The sequence below is a fragment of the Hypanus sabinus genome, chromosome 2 (genome assembly GCF_030144855.1).
Source record: "Hypanus sabinus isolate sHypSab1 chromosome 2, sHypSab1.hap1, whole genome shotgun sequence".
In the NCBI taxonomy this organism is placed as follows: domain Eukaryota; kingdom Metazoa; phylum Chordata; class Chondrichthyes; order Myliobatiformes; family Dasyatidae; genus Hypanus; species Hypanus sabinus.
In genome coordinates, this window is record NC_082707.1 from 196,190,967 (window position 1) to 196,216,584 (window position 25,618).

At 41.6% G+C, this 25,618-nt stretch overlaps 1 protein-coding gene across 1 annotated transcript in view; it reads right to left on the bottom strand.

The window, feature by feature from the left end:
- Positions 1-5,247: 5,247 nt before the first annotated feature.
- trip11 (thyroid hormone receptor interactor 11) overlaps positions 5,248-25,618 on the bottom strand; it is a 122,877-nt gene continuing 102,506 nt past the window's right edge. The window contains exons 16-20 of the mRNA XM_059962291.1: positions 20,332-20,413; positions 16,789-16,903; positions 12,917-13,042; positions 9,837-9,984; positions 5,248-7,124 (exon numbers count right to left, since the gene is read on the bottom strand). Coding sequence (XP_059818274.1) covers positions 6,904-7,124; positions 9,837-9,984; positions 12,917-13,042; positions 16,789-16,903; positions 20,332-20,413 — 692 coding nt within the window. The 3' untranslated portion in view covers positions 5,248-6,903. The remainder of the gene's footprint in view (positions 7,125-9,836; positions 9,985-12,916; positions 13,043-16,788; positions 16,904-20,331; positions 20,414-25,618) is intronic.

The following is a 25,618-nucleotide window of genomic DNA, read 5'->3' on the forward strand; positions in this document are numbered from 1 at the left end:
GTTGAAATACAGCCAGCATCAAAATATTGAGAAAATGGAAGCAAAGGCAAAAACTATTCTGTAAATTCATATTTAATACATTTTGTCCATTCTTTATCAGAAGGCAACAGTGAATGTTTCACATTCCAATTCAAATAAATTAGGTATGAACACAAAAGCAGAATTAGCATCAGAAGCAGCCCATGGCCACATAGACCAAGAGGTTGTCATGGATAAGAACATTCGTAAAAATGTCATTTTACACTAAGCCAATATTTAGCAATGGGCCTGTTAGCACTAAAAGACACTTCAAATTAATCAATGTGATTAACATACTGATAGCGCTGAAGACATTTCAATTCATATGATTCATTATATAACGATATCAATGCCACCTGATAAGACCATAAGTAAGTCTTCTTCCCAGGAATAAAATTAATAGTATGATAAAGTATTCAATTTTTAAATCACGCACTGCATATAATCCCATCAAATGCAAGAGCATGCATATGTTAAAATAACAATGTAGAAATATTTAAATAATGTGTGGTACTTAGTCACCTTGGGGAATATAGAAATCTGTCTTTCATGCCTACTTTAACTTTGAAGCTGGACAGAATTATCAGCTGTAACACATACAAAATGCTGGGAGAACTCAGCAGTTCAGACAGCATCTATGGAAAGAAATAAACAGTCGATGTTTCGGGCTGAAACCTTTTATCAGGACTGGGAAGGAAAGAGGAAGAGGCCAGAGTAAGAAGGTGGGGGAGTGGAAGGAGGACAAGCTGGCAGCAGGTAAGTTGAAGTCAGGTGGGTGGTGGGGGCGGAGGGAATGAAGTTAAGATAAAGGTAATAGGTAGAAAAAAATGGATTAGCTGCCTTCTATCTCTTTCAAGACATGCATTGAAACTGGAGGGTACTTTTGTCCTTCTGAACCTAGATTATTTGATAAAGTCAGAAATATCTACTTCTAACACTGCCATATAACATTATGGAGGTTTGTTGGATTACTCCTGGGCTTTACTTCCATCATAACCCTACTCTCATATGAACTTAGTTTAATTTAAATTGAAGCAAAAGATTTCCTGTGAAAAAAGGCTAATGAAATCAAGAGATTATTTTGTTTAATATGATTAAAAACTGCAACGAGATGATATATGTGTTATGATAAAATATAAAGTGATTGCACCACAAGGTCAGACAATGAACCTCTCTCTTGCAAAGGCAAGGCTGAATTCCTGCAATATTGAATATGTTGAATGATAAATACTTGAACATGATTCAACATATTTGCAGTCCCTCAAATCACTTTCTGCAGGAAACAGCTAAATTACTTTGCAATTCAGCTTGAAAAATGATTTTTTAAAAAGTAAAGCAAATAAATTAAGGGCCAATCAAGATAACTAGCATTTGGTTAGTACCAAAACAGGTTGCTCAGCCACGTAGATTCAGTCAAGCGCAACAGGATTGGTTACATATTTTGGTCTGGATTACTCAGCTACTGGAAAGGTTCCAGATCAAAATACAGGGGCATGTAAAATTTTGACATTTAAAGTTCAAGATGACGCCAGAGATCATCAGCAACTTTCTGCACGCTGCAAATGCTGTCATAGGAAAGCAGCATCCATCATCAGAGATCCCCACCACCCAGGTCATGCTCTCTTCTCGCAGCTGTCATCAGGTCAAAGGTACAAAAGCTTCAGGACTCACACCACCAAGTTCAAGAACAGTTACTACCCCTCAACCATCAGGCTCCTATACAAAAGGGATAACTACACCCATCTATTGAGACATTTCCACAACCAATGGGCTTACTTTAAGAACTCTTTATCTTGTTATTTCATGTTCTTTATTATTTATTGCAATTTATTTATATTTGCATTTTGTGGTTTGATGTCTTCTACACTCTACTTGATCTTTCATTGATCCTGTTATAGTAACTATTCTATGGAGTTGCTGAGAATGCCCACAGGGAAAAAAAAAAATCTCAGGGTAACATATATGTACTGTGATAATAAAATTTACTTCAAAATTTTTTACAATCCGTCTTTTCATCGGGTGAGTAGTTACAATGACCTCATATGTTTCTAACCTTATCAATACATTATAGTGTTTCAAGCATCAAACCTTTATGGAGTGCATAAGTAGCAAGTGTTTTGCATGATACTCATTTATTTTCATTCCCTTTAAGTTCTGAAAAAGAACCTCTATACCAGCTATACATACACTATGGTACTCTTTAAAAGGTCTCATCCAAATGTCAGAACAGCTATGTCAATCCTGTCCCCATTGATTACTGTGACACACACACCACACACACACACACACACACACACACACACACACACACACACACACACACACAATTACTTTCTTCAAGGCCATTTGCTTTTGCCCAGCACTGATCAAAAAATGAGATGCTTTGCCAGGTTCAACATCCACTAAATGGCACAGGGCCATTTTATGGGAAAACTGAATCCATTGTATTTCATTAAAAATTAGCACTGCATGAACTGTGCAAATAATCCATCAGCTTTCTTTTGTAAAGCTTACAAGGAACAAGCACCTTTAAGAAATTTTGAAATATAATTTCTAAGCTTTTGCTGAACAGCATTTCAGATGTGTTTGTTGGGGTTTTCTGTGTAAATAAACCATTCAGCATGCACTCTAGCATGATTTGAACAATGGCTAGTCCCACTCCACCTACTCCACTATATTACTTAGGGAGTTGAGATCTATATTTGTAACAAAGCTAACTGCAGCCCAATAATGGTGCTTAACCTCAGTGCAGAAAAGCATCCTGAAATTTGGGAAAAAATATTTTATGCAGCAATAGAAATAGGTCATATGCACCCCAGCCTGTTTTGCCATTCAGTTAAACAATTATACGCTTTCCTAAATCTCCATGGTTATGCTAGCCCCCAACATTTAATATTAAGCTATAAACATGTTCATGCATTTAAAACTGAGCTCACTCAGCCAAGAGTGCCATCTTTTTAGAGTTAGCACCACTTTCAAATGCATCTCCAACTGGTGAAAAGATTATATTCATAATGCTGCTAACATTCTTTGGCAAGCTGTCCTTAATACAGTATATCTGCTTGGCTGGAAAAGTTAAACGTGAATATACACTCCACTGATCTGTGCACATAACCTGTTAACCATTAAGCTGAGATGCAGAAAATAGAAGAAAATCAACAACACCAAGCTATAGAGAAAATAGCTGGTGGAAATGGGGAAACTTTTATATAATTGTTCTTATTAAATTTAGCTTTATTGTTGGAGATTTTAATCTGAACCAAACTCAAATTAAGATTAAAAACACAAAATGCTGGCAGAACTCAGCAGGCCAGACAGCATCTACGGGAGGAGGTAGTGATGACGTTTCAGGCCGAAACCCTTCATCAAATTAAGATTATGATGTTTCCAGATTTTCTCTGCAAGCTTGTAACATGAAGCTAGAATAATTTCAAGCAGAAAAGAATTCTGTAGAAAGGTGGAATGGTTGCGTGTCACCTTTGCAGGGCAGAGGGTCGATAATCAAATTTCAAAGTAAAATTTATTATCACAGTACATACATGTCACCACATTCAACCCTAAGATTATTTTTCTATGGATATACTTAGCAAATCTATAGAACAGGAACTGCAAACAGGATCAAGGAATAACAAACTGTGCAACTGCAAATATAAATAAATAGCAGTAAATAATGAGGGCATGAAATAACAAGACAAAGAGTCCTTAAAGTGAAACCATCAGTTACGGGAACACCAGAAATAGAATGAGTGTAGTCATCCCCTTTTGTTCAAGAGCCTGATGGTTGAGAGGTAGTAACTGTTCTTGAACCTGGTGGTGCAAGTCCTGAGACACTTGTACTTTCTACATGATGGCAGCAGTGAGAAAAGAGCATGGACTGGGTGGTGAGTATCTTTGATGATGGATGCTGCTTTTCTACAGCAATGTTTCATGTAGGTGTGCTCAAAGGCTGGGAGGGCTTAGTTGTGAGGTAATGGCTCATCTACTACCTTTTGAAGGATTTTCCGCTCAAAAGCACTTGTGTTCCATAGGCTCAATAATGACCATGATACACTTAACTTTCTGCACTAGGAAGAAAAAAAGAATGCTTAAATTGACAGAAGCATGTTGGTAAGGACAGCAAGGTAGTAATCAATTTTGGCCAGGACAGTACAAAAACACGTCTGCTCGATTTCAAATGATGCCATGGGATGTTTCATGCTCACCACAGAGTAAAAGTATGTCATGTCTCATCAGAAAGACACCTACTCCAGCAGTACAATGAATCTTCAGTAATATGCTTAAGTACCTGCCTGATTTATACTGGTCAACAGCTGGAGTGGAACTCCAAACCAAATCTTACATTTAAAGAAAGCTGATAAAGATAAGATTATTACTAAGTCATCAACAAACAGGAGTTCTATAAAAAGTCACATCCTCTCTTTGCCTTTGTTGGTAATTTGACAACTGTAAATAGATTTTCAAGAACAGTTGTCAACATTTTGTGTACTTTCAAAGACTGACAAATAACTTTAAAGTAATTAATAATGTTTAAATTTTATTGGGGCCAAATGTTGGTTGTCACCTGCACAAACTTTGTTGAAAATGCCGTTGAGCAAACCCAGCCAGGATTCTCACCACAGACAGAATGTCTGAACAGCTTCTGAAGAGCCACACTGCTGCTAGCGTGAAGAATTTCCTATAGTCACCACATTTAATTATGATGAACAACAGTCAATTGAATGAGTTAGCAGTGAGCTGTATTCTTGGCAACAATGTGCCCAAAAAATCACCCTGTTCAGGAAAAGGATGAAAAGAAAACTAAAATCTTATTTTGAAGACAAAGCAGATCTTGCACTATAATGTCACAGATGAATGATGGAGATCTTCAGCTTCGACCAACCCCTAACATTAAACAATTTAGGGGCAGTTTGGTGGCATAGCAGCACGCTTTACAGTGCCAGTGACTGTACAGTTCAATTCCCAGCACTCTGTCAGGAGTTTGGACACTCTCCCTGTGACTGCATGGGGTTCTCTCCATGTGATCCTGTTTCCTTTCACATTTCAAAAGAAGTACAGCTTGCTAAGTTAATTGGTCATGAATATAATTGGACAGCATGGGCTCATTAGGCCGGAAGGGCCTATTACCATGTTGTATCTTTAAAAGAAACACTAAATAAAGAAATGGATCTATTAAATCAGTATATGAGTATTCTTGGCTGGCTCTAATGATGTCGGCACATTTGGTTCCAATGCAGAAGACTAATCATAACCTTTAATAAGTTTGCATTTTGATATGTACACAAATCTTCAAATCATAGTAATAAGTAACCTGAACAATTTTCTGGGAAATAAAAACAGTTTACTATAAAGGATTTTAATATATTCAAGAACAGCATTTTTCAGCTAATACAATATTATACAATAACCAACTCAGCTATTAGATTATGGATAATTTAGAACTTAGAAGGCTGTACCTTATAAATCTGCAGGCATATGCCAGATGAAAAACCAGTTGTTGGATGGTAAAGACAAACAATTTATACAAAGAAATGTGTTGCAGGCTGTTAGCTGTTGTTTCACTCTCACTGATACAGTGAGCTGCAAGTAGAATAATTTAACAGAAAGTCCTGCAGCAATTCAAAAGCCCAAATTCCAGAATTGTACAAATTATTACAACTGAAATATAATACAAAAACTTTTAGATCACTGCCTTTACATACAAATAACAGATTCCTTGGCACTAGCCAGCATCAGACAGACAAAGGTTATACTTTGCAGGCTTGACCAAAATAGACTAGAGTGTTACTATGCAGAAGTGTCTGCAAGAGTCTCAGTTTTAGTTTTCAGTGAAATTTCCTACATCCTTAAAGGCAAATGACAGTCTACTGTTCCTTTGTGGCATTTGCTTTAAGCTCAAAGCAAAATTCACTATACTGAACAGTGAATAGGAAAGAGGATTCCATCATTAAGAATAAATTAATCTCAAGGTTGCAATCAAGTTTCTGATGGGTTCTACAATAAAATAAAGAATGAAGATTGGTAACAAGGCCTGCTTACAATCATGGAAGACAGTCAATGATTTTAATTTGGATTTACTCTAATGGAGTTAGTTTTGCAAACATACTGTAACCAATGTTTTCACTTTATATTCTGATTAAGACACTATAGCAGACACCATTTTCTTAAATTAAGGTAATTCAGCATAAATAAAACTTGAACCCTCTAAAGCAAGAACGCGGAATGGATGGGAAAGTGGCAGGGGAACAGTTTTCAATTTCTTCTCAAAACTCAGCATAAATAAACCACAGGAAATCTTGCTCACCACTAAAGCCACTTCAGATATGCAGTTATGCAGTTACAGGCAGTGTCAAAAAATAATTGTTTTTATACCATGGAAGGTACAACTGAAAAAACAATAACTTGAAAGAGTCTGCATTTAATAAACTTCATGTACACAACACTGCTATTTTATTTCTTTGGAACTTTGTGCTTCAGAGGCCTTACTTTAATCCTCCTGTGGAAGGCATTATGAAAATCCATTATAGCTTGCAAATATGCAGGTCCCATTAGGACAGACAATTCTGTGCCTCTGTGAATTTCTTTTTTTAAGTTCTGCCTCTTGATTAAGTGCCAAATATACAGTATCTGCATTTAGCAAAACAAAAAGCTCACCTTGCATACTTGATATCAAGTAATTATAATTAGCTTTTTGGAAAGGGGTGAAATTATTCCCTAACAGGATTGCAACTTTCATGGACTTAGCATGTCAAATTGAAAGATGCATGCTTACAATATGTAAATATTTTTCAGGGAGCTCTGTGTACACTGCACAAAATCCCTCTTGTGCTATAGTCTATAGTGTAAGTTTTCACTTTAAAGTGCTGTAGTGGATTGCTCCAGTTTTTTTTATTGCTTGAGGAGATCTTTAAGGACAGTGCCGGCACTGGAATCTGGTGACACTGGCAGAGGCGTGAAAGTGGGAAGGGCACTGGAGATTGGTTTCATGAGGAGATGCGAGGACCCAGTAGAACTGGCAACAGCTGAGGTAATGAGAGGCACAGCAGCAGATCGTGGAGCCAAGAAGGAACTGGATTCTGATTTTTTCACTGGACCTGCTCCAGCTGTGCCTGAAAATAAAATTTAATAGCATGATTTAATGAAATTATACATTGAGAAATGCTCCACAAAACCGTTAATTTAGAACATAGAACAGGAATAGGTCATTTGGCCCACGACGTTATGTCGAACTAGCTAAGAAGCAAATCAAAAACACCCAAATACTAATCCATCCTATGTCAATATCCCTCCACCTTCCTTACATCCACGTGCCCATCTAAACATCTCTGAAAAGCCCCTAATGTATTTGCTTCTACCACCGTACCAGGCAGCGCATTTCAGGCATCCACCACTGAGTTAAAAGCTTACCCCTTCTCACCTTCAATGTGTGCCCTCTGGTATTAGAAATTTCAACCCTGAGACTTCTCATAATCATGTAGGCATCTATCAGATCTCTGCTGAGCTTCCAATGTTTCAGAGAAAACAACCCACATTTATCCAGCCTCCTCTGATAGCACAAGCTCTCTAAACCAGGCAGCATCCTGTAAACCCCTTCTACACTCTCTCCAAAGCCTCAACATACTTCCTTTCGTGGAGTGACCAGAACTGTATGCAATACTCCAGATATGGCCTAACCAGAGTTTTATAAAGTTGTAAAATAATCTCCTGACTTTTGAACTCAATGCCTCAACTAGTAAAAGCAAGTATTCCTTAAGCCTTCTTAACTGCCTTATTGACCTGCGTAGCCACTTTCAAAGAGCTATGAACTTGGATCCCAAAATCTCTCTGCACAGCAATAGATAAAATTTATATTTATTTTGTTAGAATATAGTGTTTAGTGCCTATTTTCAAACCCCTTCAAATAACTATATGCAGTCTTAAACCCTGGACTGAAATACATCATAAGTCCAGTCAAAGCAACCAGCAGATTGAGCAGGAAGGCTAGGTTACTATTAAAACTATTCACTTTGGAATTAAGCAAAGTGGAGGAGGAGCTTCAGAGGATTAATGGCACCTAACGGTGGCTCCTTTGCTTGCATCTTCGGAAGCAGCTCTATTTTCATCTTCAATATCTCTATTTTTCCCTTTCAGGGTTCTTTTGAAGACCCTGACCTGGGGTTACACACAGACTATGGTTCTTTGAAGGAATGGGAGCTGCTCTCAGGGTTTCACGAATGGCCGTTATTTGGGATGCCAAGGACTCAGCCTAAGAGGGATCGAGTATAAGAGCCGAGAGGTAATGTTACAGCTGTTTAGGGCCATGGTCAAACCCCATTTGGAGTACTGTGCTCAGTTCTGGTCACCTCACTACAGCAAGGATATGGAAACTATAGAAAGGATGCAGAGGAGATTTACAAGGATGTTGCCTGGACCGGGGAGCATGCCTTATGAGAATAGGTTGAGTGAACTCGGCCTTTTCTCCTTGGAGCGACAGAGAATGAGAGGTGACCTGATAGAGGAGTATAAGACAATGAGATGCATTGATTGTGTGGATTCCCAGGGCTGAAATGGCTAACATGGCTAACATGAGAGGACACAGTTTTAAGGTGCTTGGAAGTAGATCAGGGGTAAGATTTTTAAATATAGAGTGGTGAGAGTGTGGAACGGGCTGCCGGCAACGGTGGTGGAGGCAGATACGATAGGGTCTTTTAACAGACTCCTAGATAGGTATATGGAGCTATGGGCAATGGGAAACCCTAGGTAATTTCTGAAGTACATGTTAGGCATAGCTTTGTGGGCTGAAGGCCTGTATTGTGCTGTAGGTTTTCTATGTTTCTGAGAGCTGAGCTCACCTTTGGAGGGCTGAGATCTTGTGGCTCTGGAGACAGGCAGATCGAAGGTCAGTGTCCGTAGGAGATGGAAGATCTAAGGCTGTGTGCCTGGAGACCCAAGATCTTTGGGGACAGAGCTCAAAAAAATGATGCAAGGGACTTTTAACAGTCACTTAAATCAGGGACTTTTATATCAGTGAGTTGTTTGTTATCTCTCCCCTCTCACTGTGAAATGGAGACATCTCTTTCTCCCTTATTAGGTGGAGAGAGAGAGAGAGAGAGAGAGAGAGAGAGAGAGAGAGAGAGCGCCTGTGGTATGTCAAATACTGGGTGAATAAGTAGTCTTTGGTGTACTGCAAGTCATTGTCTTTGCTGTTGCTTTGCTCATGCTTGAGTGCTCAGTGACAGGTGCTGATGCTTCTTTTTGAAGGTGGGGGGGGATCGTTGCTTGCTGCCGCTTATGGGAGGGAGGAGAGTTGGAGGAGGGACTTTGGGGTTCTAACATTTAACTGTCATTTATTCTTTGGGGGCACTCCTCTGTTTTTGTGGATATTTGCAAAGAAAAAGCATTTCAGGATAAAGGCCAATACCTGAACTGCACATCCCTCAATTCCATTAATATCTAAAAATTCTATCAGCCTTCTTTGAGAGAATACTAAGTGCTTCAGCCTCCACAACCCTGGTGTAAAGAATTACAAAGAATCAACACCCCTGGACAAAGAATTTCTCCTAGTCCAAAGCAGCTGTGATCCCAGGAACCTAACATCCTCCTCCTCCTTTCTAGTGAACAGCCCCGCTAACAGAAGTCTTTCATTCTTGTAAACTAGCTTTGCCTTTTCTCTGCTGCCTCTGGATCCTTAAACAATTCACTATATTTAGAGCAAGTTGAATAAAGCTTCAATTAACTGTTCAATTCTATCCTTGCATAACTGAACCCAAATGCTTGTTTCAAACAAACTTCTCTTTATGGTTAAACGTAGAAGATATACATAGAGTAAATTATAAACATACCTGCTGTGTGACCAGGAAGGCTGCTGGTTTGCTGGTTGGCTGCAGGTGCGGGCCCAAGCGGATGTATATCATAAATTGGAAGCTTTGGTGGTGGAGGAGAAGGACGAGATTCTACTTCCAGGAACTTTACAAACATTTCTGAGAAAGACTGCAAGATAAAAGGTGCTTGGTGTAAGAATTCATTCCATCAACACCAAGATCACAAATAATTCACATCATATTGTTCTGTACTGGGTGGCATGATGGAGATATGTCTCTACCAAAGGAGGTGTAAGGTGCTCCTCCCTCCACTAGCCTGCATGTCACCCTTGGACAAGCTGTAGCATCTGCTTAACCCTGATCAGGGTCATGAGAAGCTGTGGGAGCAGGGGGTGGATGGTCATAATTATGCACCCAATTATGCACTACTAATACCAGGCAGACAATTCTGAAAAGTAATGATAATGTCTGGTGTCAGCAGTCTTGTAAAAACACTGCCCAGAAGGCGGCAATGGCAAACCACTTCTGTAGAGAACAATAATGGTCATGGAAACATCTGTAAGGAATATGTTTTAATCTGGTTGCACACATCAAAATTAACAATACTTATAGGAGATAAATAAGAAAGTCATTGATTTTAGAACAGAGGGAAACCAGTTGGTTGCTATACCTGTATGTAAAATTCAGAGCTATCTAGTCAAATTTAACTATTCACCTGCAAAATGCTGGAGGAATTCAGCGGGCCAGGCAGCATCCTGGCCTACTGAGTTCCTCCAGCCTTTTGTGTGTGTTGCTTGTGTAACCCTCAGTCTCTGCCAGCGTTTGTTTCAAGGCCCCCACATTCCAAGCCCCATTATCTCCAGTCATAACCCAAACATTGCTTCCACACAGAAACCATTACATTAGCAGTGAAGCCTTACAACGTGCTACACTTGTATTTCCAGCATCTGCAGGTTTTTCTCGTTTCTATTCACCTATTCTACTTAGCGTATTACTAAGGAATTACAAGTCTTGCCTTAAACCACAGGATTGACTCAGTGCTGTACGAAATAGTCAGCAGATTTCAAAAGTATTTTTAAGGATAGTGAAAAATCTCAGGACATTATGGTACTGGGAAAGAAACAGAATTAAGAATTTTTTTTTAAATTTGTATCTAGGACATGTTGCCTTTGTCATACTCCCTTGAATTTATTCCAAGAATTCTTATACATCTCTGTAACCAAACAAAAAAAAATAAGCCCATTCTGGTTAACTGGACTACTAGACCCTCACCTAACTACAATTATAACATTGTGGTATGCTATGTTGGTGCCGGAATGTGTGGGCAGCACCCAGCACATTTTTAGCTACTTGTTGTGAATGCAAATGATGCATTCGCTGTATACTTTGATGTACATACATGTGATAAACAAATCTGAACCTGAATCCCTGGAGCTGTATTTATTCTTACCCTACAGCAAAAAACTAACTGCTAAAGGAACTCAACAGATCGGACAGAATCTGTGGAGACACAGGGATGGATAAATTTTCAGTCTGAGACCCTGCATCAGAACCGCAGCAGTTGGGGGGGTGGAAATAACTTGCAGGATAATGAGAGGAATTCATTGAAACTTTTAAAATCCTGACAAGATGTAGGAAAGGTACTTCTGATCGTGGTGTAGTCTAGAGCCAAGGGTACACTGGCCTTTATAAATCAAAGTACTGAGTATAAAAGTTGGAATGTTATGGTGAGGCTGTATAAGGTACTGGCGAGGCCGAATTTGGAGTAGTGTGTGCAGTTTTGGTCACCTAATTACAGGAAGGATATTAATAAAGTTGAAAGAGTGCACACAGGTTGAAAGGTTTACAAGGAAGTTGCCGGGACTTGAGAAACTGAGTTACCGAGAAAAGTTGAATAGGTTAGGACTTTATTCCCTGGAGTGTAGAAGAATGAGGGGAGACTTGATAGAGGTATATAAAATTATGATGGGTATAGATAGAGTGAATGCAAACAGGCTTTTTCCACTGAGGCTAGGGGAGAAAAAAAGGAGGTCATGGGTTAAGGGTGAAGGGGGAAAAGTTTAAAGGGAACATTAGGGGAGGTTTCTTCACACAGAGAGTGGTGGGAGTGTGGAATGAGCTGCCAGATGAAGTGGTAAATGCAGGTTCACTTTTAACATTTAAGAAAAACTTGGACAGGTACATGGATGAGAGGTGTATGGAGGGATATGGCCCAGGTGCTGTCAGTGGGACTACGCAGAAAAATGGTTCGGCACAGCCAAGAAGGGCCTGTTTCTGTACTGTAATGTTCTATGGTTCTATGGGTCACAGTCTAAGGATACTGGGTAACTCATTTAGCAATGAGATGAGGTGAAATTTCTTCACCCAAATTGTGATGAACTGTACCACAGATGGCAAATGAGGCCAAAGTATCAACGAGTAAGATACCATTCCAGAGCAGGGGTTCCCAATCTTGTTTATGCCATGGAGCCTTACCATTATCCAGAGCTCCAGGTTGGGAACTCTTGCGATAAAGGCTAAAGAAATCATGGGATAAGTGAAGAAAGTAGAAAAGGGCACTGAATTTGGTGATCAGCCATGATTGTGCCTGCTCTGCCATTTAAGGCCAAAAGGAAAAATGGGCCACCCCGGTCATTAATTATCACATTTCCATCCATAAACCAATGTCAAATACCAGCAAATATAAAACTAAAAGATAAATTGCATACACAAGGACATATTTTCCTCTGAAATATTGCTGCTCTCTGTTTTTAATACTGTATGGATCCAATCCATGAGATAACGATCCTATTACAATCACAAGAGAATGGAGATGCTGGAATCTGGAACAGCACACAAACTGCTGGAAGAAATCAGTGGTTCAGGTAGCATCTGTAGATGGAAATGGACAGTCATCTTTACTGAAGTCCAGATGAAGGATCTAAACCCAAAATGTCGATTGTCCATTTCCCTCCACACACTCAGTTCCTCCAAAATGTTATGGGTTGTGCCTTATTGTGGTAAATCTCAATTTTCATTCATTTACTATACCCCAAAATATCTGTTGTTCATGTAATTTTAAAACAAAACATGTGGAAATTTATGAACAGAAGAGAACTTACACTGTTGAAGATTGTCTGCTGGTTTGGCCTTTGCGGGGTACTTGGTACACTTTGGGTTCCACTAGATCTGCCACCAAGCCAACTAGTGACCCATCCAGTAACACCACGAAATTCACTATCCATGAGCTAGTAGAACAACATATTTAAAATGTAATGTGTGTTTATACTATTATGACAACTAAGCAATAGAATACAAGCTTTTTTTTGGTTTAATGCAAAGGCTCATTGTTCCATTACTGTATCTGTCTTGAGAAGTTCAGGAATTGGCTCCTGATCCTTGACCAAAATGACACACTTTTCAGCTCCACAATATGTTAGCTCCTACATACATTCAACTTGAAGTGTGTTCATAGTGTTTCTTATGGTATCTTTAATACCTAAAAAAAGGACAAAATTATGTTCCAAGCTCATAAGACATAGTAGCAGAATTGGGCCATTCAGCCCATCAAGTCAGGTCCACCATTTGATCATGGCCGACTTATTTTCCCCCTCAACCTATTTTCCTCTTCCAAAATAAAGAAGCAAATTCCAGCATTCTGTCACATATACCTGGTTTAGAAATACTGCATTTGAAGAAAGAAAAAAGTAAAATATAAATCTCTATTGAAACTTGCTTCATAAAGAAACTCATGGGCAAGAGTTTGTAGAAATCATAACTTTTGTAGAAGGTCTTCCACAATTCTTTTGGGTTCAAGAGTTCTAAGATTTAGGCCAGAAAAGAAACAGAGTTAAAAGATTTCAAAATCAGGATGGTATGTGTCTTGTGAGGTAAGGTGGCAAGAAAATATACATTGTACACACCAATGTCCTTGCCCTTCTATGGCTCATGGATATGGAAAGATCTTGGGATGTCTGGTGGTTAAGTCATTTACCTAAGGTTGGGTACTTGAGATGAGTGACTCACCACTTGACATTCCACATCCAAATCCATGAGCCATTTCCATATCCATGAGACATATCAAATGTCCGATAGAATGCTCTCTAGTTTCTTGTGTGAATACAGTTCAAGGAAGTGTACCTCCCGGATAAAATGAGCTGTTGATTACTATCCTGTTTGATGGGATGGATTCAGAGTACCATGCTAGATCGCTGAATCTATACCATTTAAACAATGGTTGGGTCACACAACATCTTCACTGTAAAGAAGATCATGCTGTGGATGATCCTTTAAATGCTTTCACAGGCAAGATGGACAAATAAGTCTGAGGCCAAGTTGGTTTATCCCTTATGTTACTTTGCTTCCTTCATGCCACCAGGACCTGCTAGGTCAATTAGCGGCAGTACTATCAAGCTACTTTTATCGAACACGAAAGTCCTTCAAACACAGTACTGTCCTTGATAGTGCTTTGTCTAATAACTATTCAAGATAATAGTAACACTCTTACAAGATGACCACAACCTTGCCATGGTTTGGAGACTGTGTGCCTCAATGACCCAGACAGCTATGTTGGCTGGAGTCAGGGCTTTATGGTTTGGCTCTTGGTAGGGTCACTCATGCCAAACAAGTCAAAGGGTAGAGGAAAGACTAAGAATGGTCCCCACTGGTCCTCCAGGTTCAGGGCTAACAACCCTGACTGGTAAAACAAAACTGTTACAGTAATAGACAGACAGACATACTTTATTGATCCTGAGTGAAATTGGGTTTTGTTACAGTCACACCAACCAAAAATAACGTAGAAATATAGCAAAATAAAACCATAAATAATTAAATAATAACAGGTAAATTATACCAAGTGGAAATAAATCCAGGACCAGCCTATTGGCTCAGGGTGTCTGACACTCCAAGGGAGGAGTTGTAAAGTTTGATGGCCACACACAGGAATGGCTTCCTATGATGCTCAGTGTTACATCTCGGTGGAATGAGTCTCTGGCTGAACGTACTCCTGTGCCTAACCAGTACATTATTGAGTGGATGGAAGACATTTTCCAAAATGGAATGCAACGTGGACTGCATCCTCTTTTCAGATACCACCATCAGAAAGTCCAGTTCCACCCCCACAACATCACTGTCCTTACGAATGAGTTTGTTGATTCTGTTGGTGTCTGCTACCCTCAGCCTGCTGCCCCAGCACACAACAGCAAACATGATAGCACTGGCCACCACAGACTCATATAACATCCTCAGTATCGTCCAGCAGATGTTAAAGGACCTCAGTCTCCTCAGGAAGTAGAGACGGCTCTGACCCTTCTTGTAGACAGTGTCAGTGTTCTTTGACCAGTCCAGTTTATTGTCAATTTGTATCCCCAGGTATTTGTAATCCTCCACCATGTCCACACTGATCCCTTGGATGGAAACAGGGGTCACCAGTGCCTTAGCCCTCCTCAGGTCCACCACCAGCTCCTTAGTCTTTTTCACATTAAGCTGCAGATGATTCTGCTCACACCATGTGACAAAGTTTCCCACTGTAGCCCTGTACTCCGCCTCATCTCCTTTGCTGATGCATCCAACTATGGCAGAGTCATCAGAAAACTTCTGAAGATGGCAAGACTCTGTGTTGTAGTTGAAGACCGAGATGTAGATGGTGAAGAGAAAGGAAGACAGGACAGTCCCCTGTGGAGCCTCAGTGCTGCTCACCACTCTGTCTGACACACAGTATTGCAAGTGCATGTACTGTGCTCTGCCAGTCAGGTAATCAATAATCCATGACACCAGGGAAGCATCCACCTGGATCACTATCAGCTTCTCACCCAGCAGACCAGGGAAGATGGTGTTGAACGCACTGGAGAAGTCAAAAAACATGACCCTCACAGTGCTCGCTGGCTTGTCCAGGTGGGCGTAACAGCGATAAAGAATCATTCTACTTCTGAGTGTGATGGTATTCCTAAGTTTCCACCTGGGACTTGCATGACTTACAGTAGTGAAAACCAAGAGGAAGCTACTGACACAATGAAGGAAGCTGTGAACACCACCAGAGATGGAGAATCTTCATTGCTGCCCTAAATGCCAATGGTGTTACACAGTAAGTTAATATAATAACACTGATTTATCTACTGAGGGAGAACAGGATGTGGTAATCTGTATGTTAACCAATTGAGGTTTGACTAGATGCTGTGAGATCGTATGGGGTAAAGGAAATCATTTGATGAACTACTTGTGATAGCCTGTCTGGGTTGTCAAGTTTCTGGGTTCTGTACACCATTGCAATGGTGGGTTTATACTGCCAGTGGGGCAGGACCTATCCACAGCTTGAGATGGAAGAGTCCGGCACATGGTCTTTAAGGTATGATGCTGATAAGACAACCCCCCCCTTTAGACACCATTCCCTTTTATATTTGTGAGGAGGTCTCTGCAAGGTCAACTGGACACAGAGTGATTTTAGCATTTCCAAGTTTGATACATAGATCAATGATGAGTGTACCATTCTACGTATCCGCTGCTCTGTCTTAATGAAGTGGTTGTGATATAAATGCTAGGCCATTTCAGAGAGCAGTTATGAGTCAAATACATTGTTGTGGTTGGCCATACCTGGTAGAAATGGCATTTTCCCTCCTCTGAAAGACACTGGTGAACCAGATGGGTTTTTAAGACAGGCATTTTCTTTTAAATTCCAGGCTATGAACTACATTAAAATATAGTAAGGGCTTCCATGATTTTATCCCATTCATGGAGCAATGATGACCATTTCCAAATCAGAATTGCATGCAACTTGAAAGGGTATCATCCTAGTATGCCTGCCCTCTTTATCTGATGTAGGGGTGCAAGAAAAAGCAATAATGTTGTTGGATGAAAGACACTACAAATGCAAGGAAGTGAATGCTCAGGATTGTGTGATTTGACCTTGCACCTCTGAATTGTTGGTCCAGTAATTCACCAATCACCCTACAGCCATATCCATATGATTCACCAACTACACCGGATGACTCAGTCATACCTGACTAATCTCTTCTTTCTTTATCCCCAGAACACTTCCCATCATCCGCATTGCTTCATTGCGCTTGTTTTTTGGAGTATGGAAGTAACTCACAAACAAATTTCTTATCAAAACCCTTGGAAATAAAGAGCAAATGGTTAACGATACCTGAACACAAAAAAAAGGCAGATCTGCATTTCAATTAAGTGGCATTCTAACTAGCAATGATTTTGCTTTAAGTGCATGATACAATCATAATATTTTCCTCAAAAGAAACTTTTATGATACTGAAATCAACCACTAATATTAAGGAAAATATTTAAGTTTTCTTAAAGGTAATCTAATTGATTGTTACTTCATGATTAACAGCAGTATGACAACTTGATTGCACAGGAACTGAAGAAGCTGCAGAAGGTAATGGGATCCACCCATACATGACAGGTACATCCTTCCCACCGTTGGAAATATCTATAGAAGACATTGCTTCAAGCAGGCAACGTCTACCAAAGATCCCTTCTGTCCAGGCCACACCATTTTCTTGCAGCCACCATCATGCAGGAAGTAAAGAAGCCTCCAACACCTGGTCCAACAACAGCTACTTCTCTTCAACCATTTGTTATTGAATTAACCTGCACAATCCTATCACTTTAACACAGTATCACAATAAACACTTTGATCACTTAGCACTAAAATGGACTTTGTTTTTTTGTTCTGTACTAACTGTGCTCTTCCTTGTGTATAATTTATGTTTATATTTTTCTTATGAATGCTGCTTATATGTGCCTGTGTTGCTGCTGCAAGTAAGTTTTTCATTGCCTCTGTGCTTCATATACTTGTGCAAATAATATAAACTGAATTTGATATTTTTGAAAGGGATTACGCTGAATATGTGTTCAGAGTGTGATCTAAAACTACATATATGGAATCATCTTGCATGTAGATGAAAGATTTCCTTGCAATTTGAACATCTTTGTAACTTTCCATAATCGTAAATAGACATATTGATATAGACATGCCAACTTATCACAACATCAATGAGCAGCAGCTTGTCTTAGCAGCAGTCTGGATTCACAGATATTGAATTAGATAATGAAGAGTGCTGCTGCAAGCAGAATCACAAAGCAGTAAATCAGAATTTTCAGGAAAACAGAAAAGGGTATTTGTTGAATCATTGTTTTATTTTAAATTAACTTATGGAATGTGGATGCTACTAGAAAAGCTAATATAGATTTATATTATATAGACCTGATAGCCAGAGGTCTCAGGGAATAGAATTAGGTACAGTCAAGATTACTAGAGAGAAAGTGCTTGGGAAGCTAAATGGACTAAGGATAGACAAGTCTCCCGGACCAGATGAGGTGCACCCATGGGTTCTGAAGGAGGTGGCCTTGGAGATTGTGGAGGCATTGGAAATGATCTTCCAGGAATCAATAGACTCTGGCCTGATTCCGGAGGACTGGAAGGTCGCAAATGTAGTTCCACTGTTTAAGAAAGGAGGGAGGCAGCAAAAAAAATTACAGACCTATTAGTCCTACATCGGTAGTTGGAAAGTTATTGGAGTCGATCCTCAAGGACGAGGTTATGAAATACCTCGAGGTGCATGACAAGATCGGCCCAAGCCAGCATGGTTTCACGAAGGGAAGATTCTGCCTCACCAACCTATTGGAATTTTTTGAGGTAATCTCAAATAAGATTGACAAGGGAGAGGCTGTGGATGTTGTGCATTTGGATTTTCAAAAGGCCTTCGGTAAGGTGCCACATTAGAGGCTGCTTAATAAGATGAGAGCCCATGGAATTACAGGAAAGATATTGGAATGGGTGGAGCATTGGCTGATAGGCAGAAAGCAAAAGGTGGGAATAAAGGGATCCTATTCTGGTTGGTTGCCGGTTACTAGTGGTGTTCTGCATGGGTCAGTGTTGGGGCCGTTTCTTTTTACACTATGCATCAATGATTTAGATTATGGATTAAATGGTTTTGTGGCTAAATTTGTGGATGACACCAAGATAGATGGAGGAGCAGGAAGTGTTGAAGAAACGGAAAGGCTGCAGAGAGACTTGGTCAGTTTAGGAGAGTGAGCAAAGAAATGGCAGAGATACAATGTTGAGAAATGTATGGTTGTACATTTTGGAAGAAGAAATAATTGGGTCATTTAGATGGGGAAAAAATTCAAAAATCAAAAGTGCAAAGGGACTTGGAGGTTCTCGTGCAGGATACCCTAAAGGTTAACCACCAAGTTGGATCGGCAGTAAGGAAAAATGAATGCTATGTTGGCATTCATTTCAAAAGGAATAGTGTATAAGAGTAAGGAGGTGTTGATGAGGCTCTATGGTACACTGGTGAGACCTCATTTGGAATACTGTGTGCAGTTTTGGGCCCACTATCTTAGAAGGGATGTACTGTAGTTGGAGAAAGTTCAGAGAAGATTTACTAGGATAATTCCTGGAATGTAGGGGCTAAGGAATGAGGAGCGTTTGTCGGCTCTTGGACTGTATTCATTAGAGTATAGAAGAATGAGAGCGGATCTGATAGAAACATTTTGAATGTTGAAAGGGTTGGACAGAGGAGATGTGGAAAGGCTGTTTCCCTTGGTGGGCGAGTCCAGAACAAGAGGCCACAGTCTTAGAATTAGAGGGTAGCCATTTAAAGCAGAGGTGAGGAGAATTTTTTTTAGCCAGAGGGTCGTGGATTTATGGAATTCATTGCCACATACATCTGTGGAGGCCCAATCATTGAGGATGTTTAAGGAGGAGATTGACAGGTATCTAATTAGTAAGGGTATTAGGGGGTATGGGGAAAAAGCCGGAAATTGGAACTAAATGGGAGAATAGCTTAACTCATGGTAGAGTGGCAGAGCAGACACGATGGGGCGAATGGCCTACTTCTGCTCCTTTGACTTGTGATCTTGTGAGATTGCCCAATATATCTTCCAATGAGCAAAAGATGGTGAGTTGTTACTTTGAATTTTCAAATCCAATCCAGACTGTCCATTTTTACTTACATCCATGGGTCAATTTTGTTCGTACATTGGAAAATAACAAAAATCACTTGATCTGTAATTGAACCTCCGCAGCATTGCAATGAATAGCATTGAAAACACTCAAGACTGTTATGAAATGATAATTGCTAAAAGTGGAGAGAGAGGAAACTAATTCTGCAATGCATAGGATATGTATGTACCTACTTCAGACTTCTGAATTTAATATTATGGAGGCTCATTCATACATGGAGTATTTATAAGTCACCTGCGGGCAGCCTGTAGAGAACAATCACTCACAGTGATGGCTACAGACTTTGGCCCAGAGATCAAGAGTGATAGTCATCTCACATCAGGATGGTGTGATTTGGAAAAGGACCTGCATTTGATGGTCTTCCTATCCAACTATTCTTGTTCTTCAAGATAGTGATGATTATGGCCAATTATTACACAAAATCACCCAATAGAGTTCTTTATCAACACTGCTCCTTTAGGTTTCCGTAAATACATTACAGTCAGACACTAAGTATTAACTTTAATACGAAAAAATCCATGCATTACTGATATAAAATTGGGTATTGATACATACTTGTCAATTTTTCCTTCATTGTTGTTGACCAGGTTTAATAATTTTCTCTGCGCATCATCCAACATATCATTTTGAGACTCAACTGTAAAAGAAATAGATATGAATCATGGAATAGCCAAAACTGGTCGGGCGGAAAAATCTTATTAAGGGAAACAGCGCGGTTGACACCAAACTTGCTTCAGCGAAATGCTCAAGTTCAGCCAATTAGAATCAGAAGATAAAATTCAGACAACCCTATTACTCGAGATGATACTACCAAATCAGCTTAAATATGTTCATAAGTGTGTAACTCCCTGGGTCGCCTCAGGCTGGCTCAGCTCGTTCCCGTCTAGGGGGAGCAGCCTTCGGCCCCGCCAAACTGGGTAATCAGCTGGTGTGGATGCTGTGTGATGTCCCCGCCTCGCCCAAAAACAGACAGTACACCATATGCGATTAAATGAGTACAATTTATAAAGGTTACTATAACTAAGTGATTAATAACGATACAGTATATATGAAGAGAAAATTAAAGAAAAGGCGCCAAACTTATCAAAGTCCAAACCACTTCGTGCACAACCGTTGGAGCTCAATTACTGAAGTCTTCTGGCCACCATTCGATCCCCTCCGAACTCCTCGACTCGCAGCTCAGGACCCTCCGAACTCCTCGACTCTCCAAACAGCTCAGGACCCTCCGAACTCCTCGACTCTCCAAACAGCTCAGGACCCTCCGAGTGGTCAACCAAGCACATCTACCTTCAACCCCCCCCTCCTCGGAGAATCTCCCGGCCTCGGACCCCCCTTTGGGGTCCGATCCTCGCCCAGCTTAGAGCATTGCGTCCTCTCTCTCGACCCCCTCGCGCCGATCTGCCCAAAAGCCCGTCAACAAAAGCTTACAGACTCAGAAGAAAGAAAATTAATCCCCATTTGGTTTACAAAGGAATACCATTCTCGTTATCAGTAAATTAGCATTCCTGCTAGTTAACAAAAAGAAGAAACCCTCTTTACACTCTCCCTCCACCAAATAAAAGTCATGTCCTCATGACTACTAAATAACTCGCCACCTTTCCTGCAAACACACCGGAACCCAAGCACAAACAGGGACATCTCCTCCCCACACAGTAAACCTCACGCCCTGTTTTTCAGGCGCTACTTAGGCCAACTATCTGGGAGTTCCCTAACCCTTCTGAGACCTCCGTACCCCCTCACCTAAACCCTTCAGGCTCGGACACAACTGGGGATACCTTGGGCCCACTACCAACTCCTCTCTCAACCTCTCACTCATGCCTCACACTGCACACAGCTAACCCTCCCCGCTACACCTGACTCAATGGGAGAAGGGCCAAAGGTCTCTTCCTCAATCGAGGGAAAGTCAGCAAAAGGCAGCATGTACCACACATCCAGCACATCATCCATCGAATCTGTATTCTTCCTCATTCCTGTGATCGGTAGCTGCTGTTTGATCTTCTCCAAACGGAAACACGTGGCCTGCACTGCTCCCGCAGTCTCTTCAGCCTCCTGTTCAGTATTCACTGCACTTCTCTCCAGCTTTTTCTTCCTCATGACTTCTTCCAGATCAACTTTCAGGTTTTGCACTTCATTTGAACTGTCGATGGTCATCTTCAGGTTCCCTTCAAGTTTCCGCTTCTCTCTTCTGAGATTCATCTGTAATTTCTTCACCTCCGCAAACTCCCCTCTCCGGGTTCTCAGTTTGCTATTACCCTCAGTCAGACAACTTTCTTCATTCTCTCCAACTTGTAAGTCTTCCGAATGGTTCCAGATCACTTTCTCCAGTCTCTCCGTCTTCATTTCAAACTTGATTCCGTAGAGACAGTCTCTCACGAGCTGCGACCTTCGCCAGCCCTGGCACGTGTCCCGAAAACACTTTAACTCGGTAGTTCTCAGCTGCTCCTGCAACGACCTCACTTCATATTCTCCTGAGGCAAATCCAAATACCAAGAGATCATCCACATACACCAAAACTCCAAACGCCTCCACATCCCCTATGGTCTTCCACCTGCCCCGCAGGAAGGTTGCAAGGGCTCCAGATATGCCCTGTGGCATCTTTTCGGACCCAAAGACTCCTAGGGAATTTATAACGGCCGTCTTCTCCTTGTTGGCCCCACTCATCGGGATCTGGCAACATCCACTCCTCAGATCCAGCACCTTAAACCACTTCACACCACTCAGACAGGCCATCGCCTCTCTGGCCCTCAGGGCCATATTCTGGTCACTGACAGTGCGCCTCTTCAACGCAATATAATCCATACACACGCTGCCTACATCTTCCACGGCTGTAGGGGCCAGTCGCCGCAACATCTCTCTCTCCGAGGTGTCTTCAGCAGTCAACTCCTCTCCCTCGTGGTATTTCGCAGCGTCCACGAAGAGGGTCTCACCCTCAGATACTTCCCCCAGGCCGTACCACCACTGGCTCTTGTTTGAATTCGTTATCAGCCCAATGCTGCTACACACGTCCGCACAAGCAGCTCGAAACCCTGGGTGCATCGACAATGCCTCCAAACAGCGCTCACCCGCCTCCTCCAGGCAGGCCCCCAAGTGCTCCAGCAGGATTTTGGTTCTCTCTAGAACAGAAACGCTGCCCGTCTCAACGGGGTCCGGACACATCAGCATTAACGATTCATGAACCTCAGTCTCCTCCACATTTGCCTCTAAGAACTCCATTTTCACTGACCAACAACCGTTGTCTGGATAATCACCGACACTGGTACCCCGAATCTCCAGTGTCCTCAATGTTGTCAAGGGTAAATGCTTCCAATAACGGTTATGAAACAAACTGTACAGCAACTTAACCGGCGCCCCGGTGCCGAGGATGGCTTTAACTTGACTTCCATCCATCCGTAACAACACCTGTGCGCATGGCCCCTCTAAGCCTTCAGGAATAGGGTCTGCTCCTTTCGGGAGTTCCTTGGTACATTGCTGGGAACGTGCTCCCCCAGAGACCCCAAGCCGTTCCCCCACTGGGCCTCCTCTAAGTTTCCCGACACCTCTCGAATCAACGGAACAACTGATCCCCTTGACAGATCCCCTTGGCACCACAAGCAATTTATCTGCCCCTCTAGGCAAAAAAGGATACCCTAAAAACTTCCCACCAATCTCCTGCCACGGATATGATAAGCCCCCCAGCTGCGGCATTTGACTTCCAGTCGAACCACACGCATTTTCCCACACTTTCCCAGAACTGGCAGCGGTCACTTCGAGGTAATTGCGCCCGACAGTTCTAACAAAGTCACCAGCCCGCCTACTCAAACTTTCAACCTGTCCCTGTCGCTTTTCCTCAGCCAAGCACTGCCACTCACCCAACAACTGAGGGGTCCGCTCCGCCCACGCTTCCGCCCCTTTAGGGCTGGACATTATTCCAATAACCGGGCGGAGCTCACCACTGCTGAAACATCCCAACCTGTCACTCCTCAATCTCCAAACAGTACGGACAACCCATGGTCCCACCACCATTTCGTCAGCCAACAGAAACCACCCCACCCAACACACACACCGCGATAACCAGCAATCGCACACCCACAAAGGCACACCAGCTCTTCGCCGCAGACACAATTTAAAGAGGGTGATCACACAGCTTCCACAGAAATCAACCCCGGACGAGCACCCCACAATGTAACTCCCTGGGTCGCCTCAGGCTGGCTCAGCTCGTTCCCGTCTAGGGGGAGCAGCCTTCGGCCCCGCCAAACTGGGTAATCAGCTGGTGTGGATGCTGTGTGATGTCCCCGCCTCGCCCAAAAACAGACAGTACACCATATGCGATTAAATGAGTACAATTTATAAAGGTTACTATAACTAAGTGATTAATAACGATACAGTATATATGAAGAGAAAATTAAAGAAAAGGCGCCAAACTTATCAAAGTCCAAACCACTTCGTGCACAACCGTTGGAGCTCAATTACTGAAGTCTTCTGGCCACCATTCGATCCCCTCCGAACTCCTCGACTCGCAGCTCAGGACCCTCCGAACTCCTCGACTCTCCAAACAGCTCAGGACCCTCCGAACTCCTCGACTCTCCAAACAGCTCAGGACCCTCCGAGTGGTCAACCAAGCACATCTACCTTCAACCCCCCCCTCCTCGGAGAATCTCCCGGCCTCGGACCCCCCTTTGGGGTCCGATCCTCGCCCAGCTTAGAGCATTGCGTCCTCTCTCTCGACCCCCTCGCGCCGATCTGCCCAAAAGCCCGTCAACAAAAGCTTACAGACTCAGAAGAAAGAAAATTAATCCCCATTTGGTTTACAAAGGAATACCATTCTCGTTATCAGTAAATTAGCATTCCTGCTAGTTAACAAAAAGAAGAAACCCTCTTTACAAGTGGATAGGAACGGGAAAGACTCGGGTATGGGAAGTTTTCCACTTTGATTCTGTGTTACAATATTATCTGGCACCATATAAAAATAACTGTATAAGCAACTCGCAGAACACATTACATGTTCCCTCGAACCACAGTGCTGATTGAATCAGTTGTAAGAGTTGTCTTCAGAGAAGTTCATATACAACAGTGTTCGCTGAAGGATCAGAAGTAGAAAGAGAGAGCATTTCAAATTCTCAGGTGTCAATGTCTCTGAGGATCTAACCAGGGACCAATATATCAATGGTGTTATGAAGAAGGCATGACAGCAGCTACATTTCATCAGGAGATTTGGTACGTTACCTAAGACACTTGCAAATTTCTACAGATGTACCAACTGGCATCACTATCTCGTATGGGAGGGGGGGCACTGCACAAGATCAAAATAAAGATGGGCACTAGCCTCCCCAACAGCCAGGACATCTTCAAGGAGTGATGTCTCAAAAAGGCAGCATCCATCATTCAGGACCCCCATCACCCAGGACATGCCACCTTCTCATTGTTACCATCAGGAAGGAGGTACAGAAGACTGATGGCACACATTCAATGATTCAGGAACAGCTTCTGCTATGATTCAGATAACTCTGCTATCTGATTTCTGAATGGACATCGAACCCATGAAACACTATCTCTCTACTTTTTCTTTTTGCACTAATTTAATTTAACTTAACTTAAATATACAATACGTATTTAATATATAATATTTTATATATAAAAATATAAGTACACATACTTCATACTGTAACTTGCAGTTTTTATTATGTATTGTAATGTACCGTTGCCGCATAACAACAAATTTCAGGACATATGCCGGTGATATTAAACCTGATTCTGACATGTGTTACTGACAGTATTACTGTGCTGGGGATAGGTGTGAGCCTTCCTAGCTCTCTGCTGCTTTGCTGGAGACCTGGCTCAGGGCTCAGCCCTCTGAAGCCACTTT